This window comes from Alosa alosa, chromosome 13 (genome assembly GCF_017589495.1).
Source record: "Alosa alosa isolate M-15738 ecotype Scorff River chromosome 13, AALO_Geno_1.1, whole genome shotgun sequence".
In the NCBI taxonomy this organism is placed as follows: Eukaryota; Metazoa; Chordata; class Actinopteri; order Clupeiformes; family Clupeidae; genus Alosa; species Alosa alosa.
The window spans coordinates 30,035,252-30,050,553 of record NC_063201.1 but is presented as its reverse complement, the minus strand read 5'-3'; the positions used below and the strand labels follow the sequence as shown (position 1 = coordinate 30,050,553).

General features: G+C 41.2%; 1 protein-coding gene across 3 annotated transcripts; it reads right to left on the bottom strand.

Annotated features, from left to right (window-relative positions):
* Positions 1-1,056: 1,056 nt before the first annotated feature.
* rxrbb (retinoid x receptor, beta b) lies at positions 1,057-14,339 on the bottom strand. Of its 3 annotated transcripts, none has more exons than XM_048261477.1 (11): positions 14,056-14,337; positions 12,398-12,610; positions 12,064-12,217; positions 11,175-11,354; positions 9,015-9,169; positions 8,637-8,766; positions 8,234-8,366; positions 7,904-7,945; positions 7,534-7,625; positions 7,186-7,291; positions 1,057-4,093 (listed from the first exon to the last, which is right to left on the bottom strand). In XM_048261477.1, the coding sequence occupies exons 2-11, from the start codon at positions 12,542-12,544 to the stop codon at positions 3,946-3,948; spliced, it is 1,287 nt and encodes a 428-aa protein (XP_048117434.1). In that variant the 5' UTR covers positions 12,545-12,610; positions 14,056-14,337; the 3' UTR covers positions 1,057-3,945. The 3 variants fall into 3 exon arrangements, with proteins under 3 accessions (XP_048117434.1, XP_048117435.1, XP_048117436.1); XM_048261478.1 differs by lacking the exon at positions 14,056-14,337 and adding an exon at positions 13,979-14,023; XM_048261479.1 differs by lacking the exon at positions 1,057-4,093 and adding an exon at positions 6,335-6,734 and having other exon boundaries at positions 14,056-14,339.
* Positions 14,340-15,302: the final 963 nt, after the last annotated feature.

The window sequence follows — 15,302 nt, the reverse complement described above, 5'->3', positions numbered from 1 at the left end:
ATCATGTAATGTAATTAAAGAATGTGGAATTACTGGTTACAGGGTTCCCGCTTTAAGTCAGATGTAAAATTCCATGACTTTTCCCTGCCAAAAAATCTGAATTTCCATGACCTACTATAGAATGAATCATACAATATACCGACCAGATTTCAGAGTAGCCGCATAGAATTCAAGATTTTTTTTTTTTAAAGTGGGAGATGAATAATATGAATATATGAGCATTGAATAAGCAAAGTTGGGCTAATCACAACCACTCAAGCAAGCAGTAAAACTACCAAATATACACCAATTCTGTGTGGACATATATTTGCATTAAAGGAGAATTCCGGTGTGATATTGACCTAAAGTGTGTTGAAACATGATACCGAGTGTGAACGTATGTCTCATGGCCCATCTCGGCTTGTCCCCTGCACTCCAAAATCTGGCGCTAGTTAGCCGATGCTACCAACAGCTTTTTCAATGGTGGTGCTTCGGCATCGGGCTAGCCATGCAAATAAATCACTGTTTTACACCATTTACGAGGCTCAATGTATCTCCACACTTCATTGGTAGACTTCCGAGGGCCCTGACATTTAAATCGAGACATTGAGAACTTTGAAAAAGCACTGGTAGTTTACTTACAAGCCGATTTATCCAGACAGTATCGTCACGAAGTTTAGCGTTTGCAGCCATCTTGAATTTAGTCACGATAAGTCAAGCGATGAGTAAGAATGAACAGGTATGATAAGGGATCAGATTCCAAAAATAATTCTGTGGAAATGCATGGATTCCAGTTGCTGCTACTGGAAGAAACTGGAATCCATGCATTTCCACGGAATTATCACACCGGAATTCTCCTTTAATGTATTTTGGCAAGTACATTTTAAACTGCTACAACAAAATTTGCTGATATTCCATGATTTTGCACCACAAATGATAAAATGCCATGACTTTCCATGTTTGGAATAGACTACAAATTTCCATGATATTCCAGAAATTCTATGACCCGTGGGAACCCTGTGGTTACTTTACAAATGATGCATGCTGTGACAATGTATGAATGCCTAAAGCAAGAAATGCTTTTGTTCTGTTTTATTGGACAGGACCAGACAAAATCCAGTTCAGACAAAATCCGGTATGTTTAATACTTGTTTGCCAAAAACAGAAACTTATATTTGCAATGTAATATAATTGTTATGTAGTTGTAATCGTCATCCCATGAGCTGAAAGCAAAAGACAGAGCAGGATGCAACAGCAAAGTGAGTAAGTCTAACTGAAGCCAACACAAGGACAGGCTAAAATATCTTTTCAAAACATGATGTAAAGATCCAGCATGGTAAAAAAAAAAAAAAAACAGGAAGAGTCAAAGGAAGATTGGGTCTGAGGCAGGAATCAAGAGGGGAGGGGAAGCAAAAGATGCGCTCACGTGCTGTCATGTTCAAGTTGGTGGTTTCCATGTCGACCCAGTAATTGCACTGTATTTAAGCTCTGTTTCACGGAGGAGTTGAACATGGAGGACAAATGATAATGTGAATGTCCACTGTTTTTGTATTTCTCAATTGTGTACATAGTTTCGGCTTTCTAGGCAGTAAAGATTTACGCACAATAGGTTGCTCTACATTTACAGTACACGTGGAAGCCCACCATGAGATTTTTTTTCTTCATCCTGAAATACTTTTACATTCCCTCACTCTAATTTTTGCATTTCCCTGCAATCCCACACATGCGGTCTACATCTCAGTACTGCAGGGGGATGCAAAAGTACTGTGACAGATTGCAACATCCATTGTTGTGAAAGAATGTAAAGCATTTGAGGAAATAGTTAAAACTACTGCAAGGAAAAAAGGTCAGTATAACATAACAATCCCACAGTGGCCTTTTTGGTGTTGTGTATACATTTACAGACAAGACATTCTTAGAAGGACTTTTGATGTTTTTCCTGCTGTTGCAACACTTTCGACAATTAGCAATCATTCAGGGTCATAGTGCATCACAACTCAACGACTTTTGCCGCATTCTTTAACCTGTTGAGGAGTTCAATTACCCTCAGAGATTTCTTCCATAGACTGTATTGAGAACACTGAAACTATAGATTTTTTGTGTAGAATTCTAGAAGGAACCAGAAGAATAATTCACTCAACAGGTTTTTAAAAATCCTGACCTTCTGAGCCGATTATCCAACACTGACTGGTGTTCATGTGCAATTTCCTAGTATGACGCTCAAATTTTCAACTCGATCCAACACGTGAGGGCACCTGAAGGTGAGAACCATAGCAAGGCAGCCTACGTCTCATTTCTCTTACATGACTACACTAACTAAAAGCAAATGTAAATGTTTTTGAGAATAGTGACTCCTAATCTCTTTGTGTTGGCTATACTTTTTCTGTCTTTTATCATTATTTTTATTGTCCCTGAACAATAATATTTGTACAGTACTTTTAGAAAATTACCTGTGTTAATTTTACACATCAGGAGTAGGCCTACATCCCATTCAAACATACAAAGATGCAACATTGCACGCCCTTTTACAAAGACAAAGGAGAGAGCATGGTGAGAGAACAACACATATTGCTATTCTTCAGTTTCATCAAAATGTGTCGTCTTAGTTGTTTTGAAGTCAAGTTTTAGTTCATTTTTGTTTTCCCAGGGCAGGCCTATGTAACATTAAGTGTCTATTATAAAGCACCAAAGTACATAAAAAAAAAGACAAAAAAAAAAATCTGACCATTTTTGGTCACTTGATGAAAATGTATAAGTGCATTATAGTTTAGGAATCATTGTCTCTCTTCGATCTTACAGCGTTAGGTGATATGTCATCTGATGAGAGAGTGCACATTATAAAATATAACAGGTTAAATGCTGTGTGGCAGGCAAAGGCAGAAGCGTCGTTAGGTACAATCACACCTGCAACACTTAAGTCAAAGCGTTTACACACGCATCTGTTCTCTCCAGCTGCCACCAGGCGCCCTTCGCTCTCCACACGTGAAAACTCGCGTCTCACTTTGGCCGCTGCGGATACCCTTATTTCTGTCCCTTGCCTTTAGGCTGGGATCTCTTTTTTTCTTTTCATTTTTAAAATCACACAAAGGCAAGACACAGACTCACACAAGATCACACAGAGCTGTTTGCCACTGCAGTCCCGGTCTGCATTGCAAGTGCTCAGTAAGGACCAGCACCATAAGTCCCCTTAGGGGTTTCTCTCATGTGCTCGACATTTTTCAAATGTTCCTATTTAAATTGCACACGATCAAAACTTTTCAGATGATCAATTTTTCCAACATTGGTTAACTATTTTGCTTTGTGGTTCGTGTATGACATTAGTTAGGCATTATTATTTTTCAATTTGTTGCACAAAGGTTGGCCAAGTTTCATTGGCAAAAAGAGGCCAGTTAGGCATGGGGTAGTGTGTGTGTGTGTGTTTCCTTTTCCTATGAGCATGTGTGCGGCTGTGCATGTAGCTCTTTGATTGTGTGTGTGTGTGTGGCTCAACAGGAGTGGAGCACCAGCCTCTGCTGAGACACATGCATGAGTGTGTTGCTCTCTCTGAACACAGAGGAGCTTACTCACAGAAGATTAAAGCATCATCTTCAACATGGTTCTATAAAAATGTAAACCCAAATTTGAGCTTATATTAGTGGGTAGGAGGGAACCCTTCAGATTCCCCCAGCTTAAAAATGCATTTCAACTCAACAACTCACAATTAAACTATAGCACCAGCACTTCCTGGGATCAAGATCCGGGGCTCTGAACTGGGGTGTGCTTAGGGAGGCAAAAGAAAAGAAATAGAAGAGAGGAGGAAAAAATGAGAGCAAGGGATGGCAAGAAAGAGAAGAGGGAGGGAGGGAAGCAAACCCCAGCCAAGAGTCTTACAAAATCGATGAATTCCCCCGGGAAAATAGTCACAGTGAATTCCAGAGGCTTGGACAGGTCCAGGCCCAGAGCAGCCCCGGCCGTCCAGCCTCCCTCTTACGGGAGCCGATGAGGGGCCTCCAGCATCTCCATGAGGAAAGTTTCAATAGGGGTGTCCCCGATGAGCTTAAAGAAGAACAGGTGCTCCAGACACTTCAGGCCGATTGAGCGCAGGGCAGGCAGTCGCAGCAGCAGCTTGGCAAACCTGGGGGCCAGAGGAGACGAGGGTCAAGGAGGGCGCTGGCCTGCACGGACACATCTGAGGCTGATGGTGGGTGATAAGGCAACTGGAAGATCCCTCTGACCTACACACCCATACTGCATTTCTGGAACAGGAATACTGGGCAGTGAGATTAGCCAGTGCAGTCAGCGATTGTACGCGATTTCAAGCCCATAGCACCTTTTGAACATTTCCTCACGATACGCTAGCTGCCCATCCTGTGAATACACTATGTAAAAAACCCGGTCTCTGTAGGCAGCCCAGGCTCCGAAAACTGGAAACAAACAAATTGGGGGCAGCCTACCCCCCAAACAAAAACTCTAGGAATACTGAAGGGAGGGGTGAGCTACCTCTTTGGTGTGTTTTGTTTGTTCCTAAAATATCATGTACGTTGTTTTAGCCAAAAACATTAGCTAATAAAATTAAATAACATAAACAAAAAAAAAACACAGCGTCATGTACAATCGCTGACTGCACCTTTAATAATAAAACATTATTATTTTTGCCCTTGTTTTTTAGTAGACACTCTTATTCTGAATAACCCTTGGAGTGACTTGGGGTTAAAGGCAACCTTTACCTTTATGGTCATTTACCTTTATGTAATTTTTTGATGGTAAACTAATTTGTAATACAGAGAATGGCACGCCTTCCCAGCTGTAGGCTACCCATCTATGGAAAACCAGCTTTGTCATTTCGCTCTCCTATGAGCCGTAGAATGACAAACTACTTAACGCAATTGTGCAATCGCCGACTATTTGTATGAAATTGTGTAATATTACCTTGTCAGTCGACTAGGGTTGGGTATCATTTGGGTTTTATCCGATACCTGGTGCTAAATCGATACTTTTAAAACAGTGCCGTGCCGAAACGGTGCCTGAACCAGTACTTTGTTTTTAAAATGTTTTAAATTAAAATGGTCTAAAGCATGAATTGCTTTTTTTTTTTTAATTGATGACAAATTTGAACATGAAATTGAATTGTTATATTCAATTTACTATCAATATCTCATTGCTCCTACGAATAATACATTTAAATGTTAAAACAGCTTGCCATGCATGCACACACAATGGTAAGCTCTGCTTTCAAGTTTACCCAGTGTAGGCGGTTTTCCGTAAGGTATGTTAAAACCGCTTGCCATAGAACTACCAGGTCATGGCAATGGCATTTGCAAGCAAGCTAATCTAACAGGGACTCTACTTTCCAGTTAATTCAGTGTGTTCCCAAATGCTTCAAGAAGTTTCATGTCTTAGCCCACAACACGCAATAGTTGAACATGTTAGGCTACATGTCGGTGTGTCAGTGTTTAGATTCCCAACGCTAGCCTAGCATTTTAACAGCAATTATGGCTATGAGCTAACACCAGTCAGCTGAGTTTAATTAGTGATATCGTACGGAGATGGTTTCAGGCTCACGGAAGCTGTCAAACACTGTCCACTCGCCTATGTGGTGCACCCCTCTGGTTTATACATCCAGTGTTTATGTTGGGTAACTGTATCTGGATGTGTTGCTATCAGAGCAAGACGTTAAGAGATGGCGCATGACATGCAGTGATGCCTATAAAAAAATAATAATAAAAAAAACGCTATTTAAGCACCAAAATCCACGTTGTTATTCGATGCAGTTACTACCATTTGCATCGGCACCGGTGCCATATTAGAACCGTGTTTCGGTGCCCAACCCTACAGTCGACATGGCTCTGCACAGATTATCTTTGCCGGTTTGTAAACAAATCCACATGTACCATGTCCAGGGGGAAGGGTGCAAGCCAGAAGTGGTGTTTACCACAGTTATGTAAAGTACAAATACTCTGCAACTGCAGGGGGAGCTCAGCAGCAAAAAAGAAACCAAACTAAACAAAACTGCACCGTATTGCTCTTCACCGGCACAATGGTCGTAGCCCCTGGGACCGATTCCTTGATAGATGGCGACTAGGGTTGGGTATTGCTCAAATTGTATCGATTCAGATTCAGATTCTGTTTGTCAATTCCAAATGGTGAAAGAACATTGTTTAGATAAAATATAAAGTTGTCCTTAATCTTTATTCCAGCAGTTAACTAAATACTCAAAAAGTAAACATTAATTTACAAGCATGGATCCACAGATATATGTATCAAAAGACTAAGACCTTAATAATACTTAAAAATCAATCTAGAGCTACTAATTAAAATAACTGCTCAAGTTTCAAAATAGGTAACAAACGTCTTTACGTTATAGATATTCAAGGAGCTATTGTGTTTTGTGTTTAGAAACTGGTAGGCGCCACCAAATTCTAAGTATTTTAAATAATTTCAGAATATTTTAAAATAAATAAATTCACCAGTGTCATCGGTCCTGGTTCCAATTCTCTTATATATTCTACTATATTGTAATAATTTAGTTCCCAACCATGAACCCTGCTCCTAACCACTAGACCACCACCACCCCAATATTAATGGGATCCCATATTTAATACCTTGAGAAATGCAGCTGGCAACAAAAACAAAGCTCATGGTCACCAAAACACCACACCCTGGAGTCACTGTCACCAAAACACCACACCCTGGAGTCACTGACTGTCTAATAGACCAGGGGTCTCCAACACCCGGTCCGCGAACCGGTGCCGGGCTGTGGGCTGGACTTAGCCGGTCTGCGGAAAAAAACAAGCAAACGTGCTATACGAAGCAACTGCATAGGCTTTCTCTGTCTATGATCTATGATATTCAAATTATGAGCCTCCTCGACGAGTAGATTGCTGGTGCACTGAGCCACGAATTCAGGCTAGATTATGCCCAGTGCTTCTGTCTGTTAATTTGGGGCACAACTGAATGGTGTTATGGAACCGCAGACCGAAAGAAAAAGAAACTAAATGTTTCCCTGATCAATAAATAGTTCATAAAATATAGCACATTAGGTGGTAGTAGTAGGCTATGAGTGCTCATTCAATGTGTATGCGCGTCTGCGTAAGTGACTGACAAACTGAACCACTCGTGGGAAGGCTAGAAGCAACGATATTTAAAACCATAAATAATACTAAAACTTCATATAAGACAGACAAGATGAGATAACCAGTCATGTGTTCCAGTGAGACTACAGCGTACCTGCCCTGTTGCTCAGGGTACTTCTGCTTGCAGTAGGCCTCTAGTGATGCATACACCCTCTCCCTGAGGAGCTCAACCTCACTCGTGCTGGTCAGGCCTTTAGCATCTGCAAAACATCAGAGGGGAACAACTCGCTCACTGACAATGCACACAGCCAGCAGCGCACACAGGCTGTAGATGCTCTATGTTACGGGCACCTGGAGAGCAGGAATGAGGCTTTCAGACGCAATCAAAACAATCCTAACATTTATGAGTCTGATCTTGCCATGCACTTCATGCCCTTGTGCCTAGTAGGCAAGCATCTGTGTGTGTGCGTGTGTGTGTGTGTGTGTGTGCGCGTCTACGTACCTGGGTTAAAGAGGACGATTGCCCGGAGACAGCCAAGCTCAGTTTTGTCCATTTGCATATCTCGCATCTTACTGACTAACTCTGTCAGCACACTGCAGCACAGAACAAACCAAATCAACTTCTATCCATCACCACCAGCATGCTAAAAAAAAAAACAAGAATAAATGACGTGTACTGTAATGGTAAAACGACACGGAAACTCTTCAAATGTGTTGAAACAAAGAAGTTATTGTTTAAGGCGATTACTCAATGGAGTGTCAATTTAAGAACATTGTAAGGATTTAAAATAACAATCCAAAATCTTAACTAAGAAATGCAATTGCTGTCAAATGAATAGGAAATGAGGGAAGGGAGGGAGAAAAGTCTTTACCGGTCAAGTATGGCTCCCACTTCTGCACTGTGGGCACTCTCCCTGATTATTCAGAAACAAGCCATGGAAGAGTCAGAGTGCAATGCTTTAATAACAATTACTCAACTCCTACATTTATCACACAGTTACACACGCACACACACACACATATGCACAATCACACGCACACACCTCTACTCCAACTTTAATGCTTGGTTATAACAACACCATAGTATTCCTAAAATAAAATGGTTAAGCCCCATTTTTCTTTCCATACTGTATTCATTTGAGTGTGGCAAGAAGAGTTTACAATGGCCCTTCAGGGGTGCGTGTGCTTGTGTGAACGTGTACCTGTCAAAGATGGTCTCCACCCCCGCAGTGTGAGCTGTTTCTCTGGATACATGCAGATCAGTAGCCAAGAGAATACCATCCTTCACCCCAACAGAGCGATGAGAGAAGGAAGCTATCAGAAGCTCATTCCATCCTGGTGGAGGTGGAAGGGTGGTGAGAAAGAGGGGGAGGGGGGGATGATGACAGGGTCAAAAGGAGAAAAAGAATGAGACGAGGAAAGAAAAAAAGAACAAAAGACAATGGGACAGACATGATGAAGCAACATGTTCCAGTGGCATTCTCAAATGTCAGTAGAATGGCAAGAAGGAAACTTGAGTGAAAAGGCATAACGCCTATTCATGCCCAGTTGTAAGAATAAACTCCATTGTTCTAAAACAGCACAGTTGCCTTTATGACTAATCACCTGCACGCAGCAGGATGACCTGGTCATCCAGAGGGAGCTCGGAGAAGTGGGGGATCCTCTTGGCCCACTCCACAAGAGCGTAGAGCTGCTTGTCTGCAGCGTGGCAGATGTTGGTGACCGGATCGCTGGCCTGGACAGAAGAGGACAGTGAGACAGAGACAGAAAGAAGAGACAGCAGGATGGGAAGACAGCAGAATAAGAGTTAGAGGCCGAGGCACAGGACAAACAAAGGCAAGGGCACAAAGTGGCAAAGAAAATAGCAGTTCAGTGATTAATAGAGGAGGATAAAAAAAATGAGCGTCACCACAAAAAGGCCGCATCCTCCTGCCAGGGACGACAGGAAGTGATGCATGAGGGCCGGGTCCAAGCCATACCCACCGAGCCGGTACCTGAGCCGTCGGTGTGAGCCGTCTTGCGTTCGGCTGCCATCTCAGCCTCTAAAATCTGTTCTACCGGCATCTCCTCGTTGACGGCGCGGCTGTACTCCAGCTCCCCCTCCCGCTCCCTACTGCGCTGCCTCTCCTCCTGGACAGCTGGGGTGGGAGAACAGCCAGCGAGGGTGTTAGGGAAATAAATAAAGGCTACTTCTCTTCTCTTCTCTGAAAACGATTAATAGTCACCTGAGATTTCAGGCTATATGAGGACATGTTGGATGAACCCTAATTAAATTCTGACAAATCGAAAAGTGGTTCAATGAACTTCGCACTCGCAGGACAAAACATTAAATCATGGAGGATTGCTTGCAAGCAGAACAGAATGCAGAACAGGCTGGCTGACAAGCAGAAGGATTGTACCGTCTCTTGTGTCCAACTAACATCTGTCTGGAGGCATGAATTCACCATGGTAACAATAGCTAGCTTTGTTCATGTCTAGCGTTTGTCATGGTGAATAAACATGAGTGTGGACAGTATCCAGCTAACAGTCCTCAATATTGCTCACAATTTAGAGTGCAAGACAATACAGTAAGACTTCACAATTACACAACATGGTTAACATAGTTAATATGGTCAGGGACTGTTTTGTGCCAAACACACTGGGACTAATACCAAGTAATAGTTAACTGGGTTATGTAGGCACAGGAAACATATAGCTGCATGCTTTGCAAGTTGTGAGACATCAGTGATTTTAGCACATCTGCATTGTCTAAAGAACTAAAATCAGGCACATGTCTGTTGCTGCCATTTCAATGGTTTGGTTGAATGGTATGGTCCTTGCACAAGAAGTCCAAAACTACACTGGAAGTGCAACGCTTAGAGGATGAGACATCTTAATGGTGTTATTGACTGGTATTGGGCCAAACATGCAGAGAATTAGGAAGTAATGCTTGCCGAAACAAAAGAGCATGTTGCATAGCCGTCAGCATAGAAAACTAATTGCCCACACCCTGCCACCACACCCTCATCAGAGAAGAACCATTTGCTGAGGCAGGTATGTGGTGGGAACTCCCATGGTTCAGATACTATACAACAAAAGAACAAGAACTTCAGTCACTGAATTTCACTAAACCATGAGATCCATGAAGTTTAGTCACACACAGCACATTTTACATAATGGAGGAAACACTTTCAGACAAGATGACGGCGTCTTGTCCAATGGAAACAGCAACATCTTTGCCAAGGAAATGTTTCAGCAAGAAGCAACTATTGTGAGATCACCCAGTGTTGTTCTTGTACTTGAGCCCATTACATGTGGAATTACATGTGTTTTGTACGGAGATGTGACCACATACTAGCCTAGAAATCTAGACGCAGCCTAGCGGCGGCACATTAATTTGCTCAGCCTGTACGTCTAGTAGCAAACCATAGGAATTTCTATTGGCTAACACCGTGGATGTTATCCAATCACAGCGCTCTATTTTGTTAGAGAGTCTTAAGGCGGGCTTAACAGGATAACGACAGTCCTGCGACGGTGAACAAGGAAGGTGGCTATGGCGAACGAAGAGCGGTTGTTTGAATCGGCATTGCCGTCAACTTTGGAGGAGTTGGACTTGTGCTTTTCTTTGAAAGTTGAGCAACACAATGCACTTAAGTCATTCCTTTCGAAGAAGGATGTATTTGCCGTATCCGGTCCATAGCCGACCGGATACGGATATGGTCGTAGCGCTGGCCTATTGCATGCCTAGACAGTTTGAAAGACAATTCTCTGCCCGCCCCTTGGATTAAGCGAGGTGAATGGCTCGATTCCAGACTATACATTTCAATGATATAGGATGGCCCGCCAGGCTAACCACATACTAGATTTCAAGTTCAAATAAAAATCACACGGCCACATGCTGCTTCTTGTATAAGCCTGCATAGCTTTTATATGCTTTAAAACGGATGCATGTTATGATTATCAAATCTTACAATCTTTGGCTTTCCTTCATGCACTTCTGTAGCAGTTTATTAATGTGCAATATGCATTTCCCAATGTAGTTTGACCAAACCATATTTAATAACAAATTATAAAATCCTCTCATCTTTTTCAATTAAAAAAAAAATCCCTAATTAACAGATCACAAAAATGTACAAATCTGTTCATGGCCAGAGGGCAACATACCTTCTCTCTTCATGCCCGTGGCCAGGCACTTCTGGTAGCGGCAGTACTGGCAGCGGTTGCGCTGACGCTTGTCCACCACACAATCCTTGTTGTCCCGGCAGGTGTAGCTCAGGTCCTTTCGAACAGTGCGCTTGAAAAAGCCCTTACATCCCTCACAGCTGTGCACCCCATAGTGTTTGCCTTTTACAGAGACAGAGAGAGAGAATAAGAAAGAGGGAGCCTGTGCATATGATGGGACAGGAACATAACAGACCTAATATTTTATTTACTCGTTTTGAGCACTAATATGCAATTTTCCCTAATTGCCATATCATAAATTAAACTTACACAGTACAGATGCCACCAAATCTATACAAAATATGACAACTGAGGTTATGATTTATGGTTATTGGGTATTACACTCTTAAATTATATGAATAAATCAGAAATCTTCCTTTAATGAGTAGAAAATGGTTCAACAAACCATTTACTTTAAAATCATTCAACGCCAATGCTGACGGAGTCAACTGTTCACCTACTTGATCTACCACAGAACTACACTTAGAAAGCACATTCGTAATCCATCTTGGGGCAGCCGTGGCCTACTGGTTAGCGCTTTGGACTTGCAACCGGAGGGTTGCCGGTTCAAACCCCGACCAGTTGAGCAAGGCACCTAACCCCTCACTGCTCCCCGAGCGCCGCTGTTGTAGCAGGCAGCTCACTGCGCCGGGATTAGTGTGTGCTTCACCTCACTGTGTGTTCACTGTGTGCCGAGTGTGTTTCACTAATTCACGGATTGGGATAAATGCAGAGACCAAATTTCCCTCACGGGATCAAAAGAGTATATATACTTATACTTAATAGAGATTCTAAACAATCTGATTTATCAAAGTGCAGAGATGTCTCAAACCTGAAGATCGGTCCCCACAGATGACACACATCCGTTTCTGGGATAGCATAGGCCCAGGGCTGTGGCCTGACAGAGACTTTAGGCCAAATGGAGGCTTAACATCATCAGAGCTGCTTACTGCATGCAGCCCTGAGATGGACACTGAAGAGTTTATCTGCAAAAAGACATTGTTGGGTAGGCAGCATACAGACGTGATTAGGACATGAAAGAACCATGAGTATGACATAGGAAAGAACAGGGTGGAATATTGTTATAGCTATGCAAGGTCTTGAAAGTTTGCTACATCTCATTCACAACACCAATCAATATCGAAATTGGAATAGCGGGACGCCACCTCAGGGTTACTTAAGGGTCCACAGCTTGCTGAAGGTGTTGCTGGGCCACCAGGTGAGCCAAGTGATGAACTTGTAACAGAGAGGGGAGAATCCAGGGAGCTGACAGGGCTGCTGTCTGCCGCAGTGGTATGCGGGTGGGAGCTCATAGATGCAGCCAAACTGGCCAGTGAGAGGGGGAGAGGACATTAAGGAGATATTTGGGCCTCACAGATCTGCAGCAATAGAAAAACGGAGAGAAAGCAGATGATTAGTTAATCAGACCTTAACTGCAAGTTACCCACTCGACCTATGCTGAAGCTATCACTATATAGGCCAACTACGTTACTATCTTGGGACCAGGCTAATTAAAGAGTGTGGCCTTACGTGTCAAAAAAGTTAGCTTGCTACCTATGCTAACCGCCTCATATCGGCTAACGTTAGTGATGTAATATTCCAGAAAATAGATTGCCTGCGTCCATTAAAAAAAAGAAAAAGAAAGTGGTTGTGCAGTCGTTCGGGTGTTGGTTTGGACCCATGAATGCATATGTTAACAATAGTATTAGGCTGTGAAACAATGAGTAATAAAACACAGGGTAAGCAAGAAACAAAAGAATGAAATGGTACGAAATTGTTTGCTAGATAGCCAAATTAGGATTTGACGGCTTAAGTTAACTAACTGCCACGAAATGCCAATTAGCAACTTAACGTTATGTAAGACTCAAATAGATGGTTGGATAGTTAAAATCGTTGCAGGAGGGATTATGACCAAAATAATTTTAATTCAAAGCTGCAACATTTTCCCCTAAACGGTTACTGGAGAATATTAATATCTATACAAATAGCCAGTAGTTACACAGGGCGAATGGGCTATCGTTAGCCAAGTTAGCTTTTTAAAAAGAGGGACAGTGGCTAACGTTAGGTCTAGACAGATAAATTTAGCTGGCTAAACTAGGAGACATCAAAGATGTCAGATAAACGCTGGTTGCGCCGCTAATTTCTCCAACTGTTCAAACTACATTCAAGGCCAAAAGCACAAGTAGCACATGCACATAGCTGTGTGACGATATCTTGTTTCAAACATTTAATCATTTACTCAGTATAAGCAAACTAATTGCATTTAACTCTGGCTAGTTGGAATAGCTAGTTTGATTACAGCTAGCTAGCTATAACGTTAATTCAATATTCTTAACTTTCACAGCTAACTTTAGCATTGTCAAGAAACTTGAAACGAAATACTCAATGTCAATTCAGTGTACACTCACAGACATGTATGACTTAACACTAATGTTAAGTTAACAACAAATCAATCATATGATACAGACTAATCTTATCAAACGTTGTGTTGGAGTCAACGTTAATGTTAGCAAAGATAACGAAAACAAACATTGGTTTAGCTTGCTAGCCATGTTCACATTAGCTTTCGCTAGTTAGCTGACGTTAGCAGGGAAGGTTTACATTACATCTGTGTTTTGCTATTTGCCAAACGTATATACTTGCACTACAACGCATACTCTAACACTTACGAGACTAAAATATACGAAGAAACGTTATAAAATCGGAATGTTTAAAGGAAATTTAACATTATGCATCCAACCACTAACCTTCTTGCTAGCCTCCTAGCGGCCAGAGCTCTTTGGGAGTGAAAATAAATAAATTAATTCATTAGCTAAAGACTTACCTTGTTAGCCCACTTGGGACACTGTACTCCAAAGTAAAGTCGACTATATAAAAAATAAACCAGGGACATGCTACCGTAAGAAGTAACATAACAAGTGGCATGGACAGAGTCCTTCACGTTAACGTTAAGTTACCCATCTGCTTTATGTTAACGTTAACGATAGAGTTGCCTGGTTTGCTCATTCTTCTGCATTTTTTGCCTTTATCACTTAAAACTGTTTGGACAGTGTCATTGGTATATTTTTGGACTATAATTAGTTTATTCATGACTAGGGAAAAAAGTCAAAATTATTATTTATAGTAAAAATGTATGCAGCCCTAACACCATAGACTGTAGCTGCTATAGCCTAGCACTGAAATGCTGATTGTTTTTTGACATCAAAGAATCTGACACGCTTCATCATCAACCGCTTTTTATTCAGGGAGAAATTGACTGAGCATCAAAACTCTTATAGCCTACAGCAATGCCCTGAGTTTACAAAACATACAACAACAATAATCAAAATAACAAAACAAGAACAATAAAAAGATACAAAACCCAAATAAAATATAAATAAAATAAAAAAAAGTGGGAAAAGAAGAGGGGTCTGTGTGTGTGTGTGTGTGTGTGGCCATATAGGCATAGTTAAAACCAGAAGTTTACATAGGCTACACATGTTAAAGTTGACTAAAAAGAGGATTTTTGAACATTGATCTTAATGTCATAATTTAAAAAATGAGGAAAAATCCAACCTTTAAGGACACCAATTTTCTGAATAAATAATGTTTCGTGAATAAATAAACGTTCCTCCTTAAAATACAGGGGTTCATAGAATATACATCCCTATGTTAAATTCCTATAGAGGTAGGCAGTTATTTCATGGATCCAGGATCCTGATAAAGTTCCCTTGGCTTTTGGAATTAATACTTCCCATAAGATCATCTCTCAATGCAAATCAAACCTGCTATTAGGCTAACAGAAATAAAACATATATAAACATATAGGCTATAAAATAACATCTAAATAATAATAATAATATAGTCAAAACAAGAACATTGTACAACAGTCATATCATCAATCATACCCTTGAATTGGTCACAAACCAATTTTAATCATTCTTGCAATTTGTTCCATTTATTAGATGCAAAAAATGTAATTTACCAAATTCAGATTTAATTTGAGGAGTTTCAAGAGATATAAATCCATGTGGACGTGTATTGTGACAGATTGATTCAATTTTCAGAAGAGAAATTAGGGAAAAAAAGTAA